A 2,938-nucleotide genomic window follows, 5' to 3' on the forward strand; every position below is an offset into this window, starting at 1 on the left:
ATCGCAACTAGAGGCTAACGGAGGGCAGGGACGGAGCAGAACTGGGAACAGGACCGGGACAGGGAAGGACCATGGGCAGAGCTTCCCGGAGAGCAGGAACAGAGTGGGGCAGACCGGGTGCGGTGAGGGAAGGAGTGAGCACAGCTCTAGACACGATTCTATTTTATTACGGCAAAGGTGAAAAAGCCACCTCGGCCCAACAGGCCACCAGAAAAATTTATCCCAAAAATAACTCGGTACAAAACAGGTCTGCTCGGAATTAAAAAAAACCTTTACAGGAGTTTAAAACCTATCCCAGAACATAAAAGTAAAACAAATCCCATCCTCGGTATTAGTAGCCACAGCCGCAGCCCCGTGGAGCGAGATCGGAGTCCTTCCTATGCCGCCGCCGCTTTAGCTGGTGTCCATCTGCAGAGGTGGGGGAGTGGTCAGCAGGTGCCCCTTGGCACCCTCACAGCTCCCACAGCACCCCCTCAACTCCCACAGCACCTCACAGTACACTCTTGGCACCCGCAGCACCCTCACGGCACCCTCAGCACCCCAGCTCACCTGTCCCTCCACTGTTACTCTGCCCTTGCCAGACAGGGACAGGCAGGTCTGACCCCCCCAGCCTGCCTGGCCCACAGCCTGAGAGCTCCCACCAGCCCTGGGCATGGCTGACCCAGCACAGCTCACTGCACTGGGCAGGACCAGGAACTGCCCCACAGCTTCTTCCAGAATCCTGCTCATCCCATTTCTCCCATGCTCTTGCTCTGACTGTATCCCAGCCGTGCACCACTTCTGCCCTCGGCTCTGCTGGGATTTCGCCCTGGCACAGAGGCTCAGTGGGGTCTCTGAAAGCCATGACCCACACACAGCTCCCCTCACTGGGGCTCATTTCTGCCACCAGCATCACACCCTTCTCCAGCAGCATCCCACACAGTCCTCTCACATGGGATTTTCCTTTCTGCTGTCCCATTCCTGCAGCCTATCAGCTCTGCAGGCTTTGTCCTGCAGCTGCTCTGGCTGTGGAGGAGCTGTCCCAGCCCAGCAGGAGCACAGCTGTTCCTTTGCCATTGGCAACAGCAGGCCACAAAGTGCTCAGGAAAGCAAAGGCAAGTCCCAGCTCAGCTTCAGGCTGGAAAACGCCCTCCCCTTCCCGTGGGTTCTGTGCTTCCAGTGCCCCCCAGGACACCCCTCAGCAGCACTCACCCTGGCATTGTAAGCATCCAGCTGTGCATCTAGTTCTTCTGCGGAGAGCTGCTGTTTGGAGGTTCTCCCAGCTCCTCTGCCTCTGCCCCTGTTCCCGCCACGAGTCCCTCGCCTCCCCCACCGCCGAACCCCCCTGAGACCCCGCGGGTTCTGGTCATGCCACCTCTGTTTACACTGTGGGTTGAAAAACCAACAACTTTAGTGCACCCAGCGAGCCCAGCAGGGCCCACACAGCCCTCCGAGGAGGGGCCCAGTGCCCCCTCAGCCTCCACAGGGGCTCCCTCACCTCTGTGCTGGTCTCCTCTGCGTGTCAATCTGTGATGTCACCAGCTGGATGTTCATGGGGCGTCCTGCAGGGACAGTGGTCATGAGAGCGGGACGGACACGGGCACGGGGGACACGGGCACAGGAGGAACGCATGGGATGGGAAGGACACAGGACATAAACAGGCACAGGAGGGACACAGGCACGGGAGGGACATGGGCACATGAGAGGAACACAGGGGCACGGTGGACACAGGCACAAGGGGACATGGACACGGGAGGGACACGGGCACATGGGCTGCTCCAGGCACAGAGAGGCCCCCCAGGCAGGCAGGCTCACCGTCCAAGGGGACGCCGTTGTACTGCTTCATGGCCTTCAGTGCGTCGGCCTTCCTCTCGAAATGCACGTCTGCCGTGCCGAGGCTGCGGCCGGACCGGTCGTAGTGCACAGCTGCCTTCTTCAGGGTCCCGAACTCCGCAAAGAGCTCCTGAGGACGAGGGCAGAGCAGAGCTGTGTGTCTGTCCCTCAGCACTGCCAATAGCACAGCTTGCAGCCCCATGCTCGGACAGTGCCCATACAGTGCCAACCGCCACGGACAGCAGAGACAGTGCCAGAGGGAGCACAGCCCTCAGGAGCACCTCCGAGCTGCCACAACACCAGGCAGGACTGTGTGATTCCTCCTGCAGGAGCTCATTCTTAACCAGTGGAGAACACCTGAGGGATGCCAACCCCGAGGAGCTGGGGGGCTTTGCTGATGCCCAGTCAAAGGAACAACTCCTGAAAACACTGCAGACCCCAGACATCCATCCCACGGAAGAGAAGGAGTTGTGTGAGCACAGGGGTCCACAATGGCAGTTCTACTGTGCTGGACTTGTGCCCAGTGGGAACATACCCAAAAAGTGAGGCCAGCAAAGTCCTCTGCTGCCACCAAGGCTGGAAATGACGAGGCAGCAACAAAGCCACTGACTTTACTTGGGAAGGCAACAAGGACATCTCCCCATGGCAAGTCTCCGCTGCAGCCTGACACCCACCCAGGCTGTCCCATGCGGCCTGGGTGCCCCTGGCAGTGCAGCTGTCACCCTGTGTCACTGCCCTGCACAGCACTCCGAGCAGGGCTGTGGGGGGATGGTACAGGAGGGGATGGCACAGGGCACTAGGCAGGGCTGCAGGAGGGGATGGCACGGGAGGGGGTGGCACAGGGCACCAAGCAGACACTCTGGACAGATGCAGCGAGCGAGGCCCTGCCAGCCCTGCCCCAGAGTCCCAGGCAGTTGCTCCTGCAAGCAGCAGTGAGCACCGGGAGTGACCCTGCACAGCTCCTCCACAGCCACAGCTCCCTCCAGCCTCTCCAACCACATAATGATGGGTTAGCACCGGGACAAAACAAATCCCACACCTGGGGCAGCACTAAATGATGGGGCTGGGAGTAACCAGCGGGCCAAAGTGACTGGGTCAGCTTTGCTGCCAAATCAACCCCATGGCA

The 2,938-nt window shown here is 60.2% G+C and overlaps 1 protein-coding gene across 1 annotated transcript; it reads right to left on the minus strand.

Moving 5' to 3' along the window:
- Positions 1 to 144: 144 nt before the first annotated feature.
- ALYREF (Aly/REF export factor) lies at positions 145 to 2,014 on the minus strand. The gene is given in 5 exon segments (XM_009070467.1): positions 145 to 408; positions 1,192 to 1,307; positions 1,310 to 1,365; positions 1,478 to 1,541; positions 1,795 to 2,014. Coding segments are annotated over 5 exon segments (471 nt in total). The 3' UTR covers positions 145 to 393.
- Positions 2,015 to 2,938: the final 924 nt, after the last annotated feature.

This window comes from Acanthisitta chloris, unplaced genomic scaffold (assembly GCF_000695815.1).
Source record: "Acanthisitta chloris isolate BGI_N310 unplaced genomic scaffold, ASM69581v1 scaffold7272, whole genome shotgun sequence".
NCBI classification, from domain to species: Eukaryota; Metazoa; Chordata; class Aves; order Passeriformes; family Acanthisittidae; genus Acanthisitta; species Acanthisitta chloris.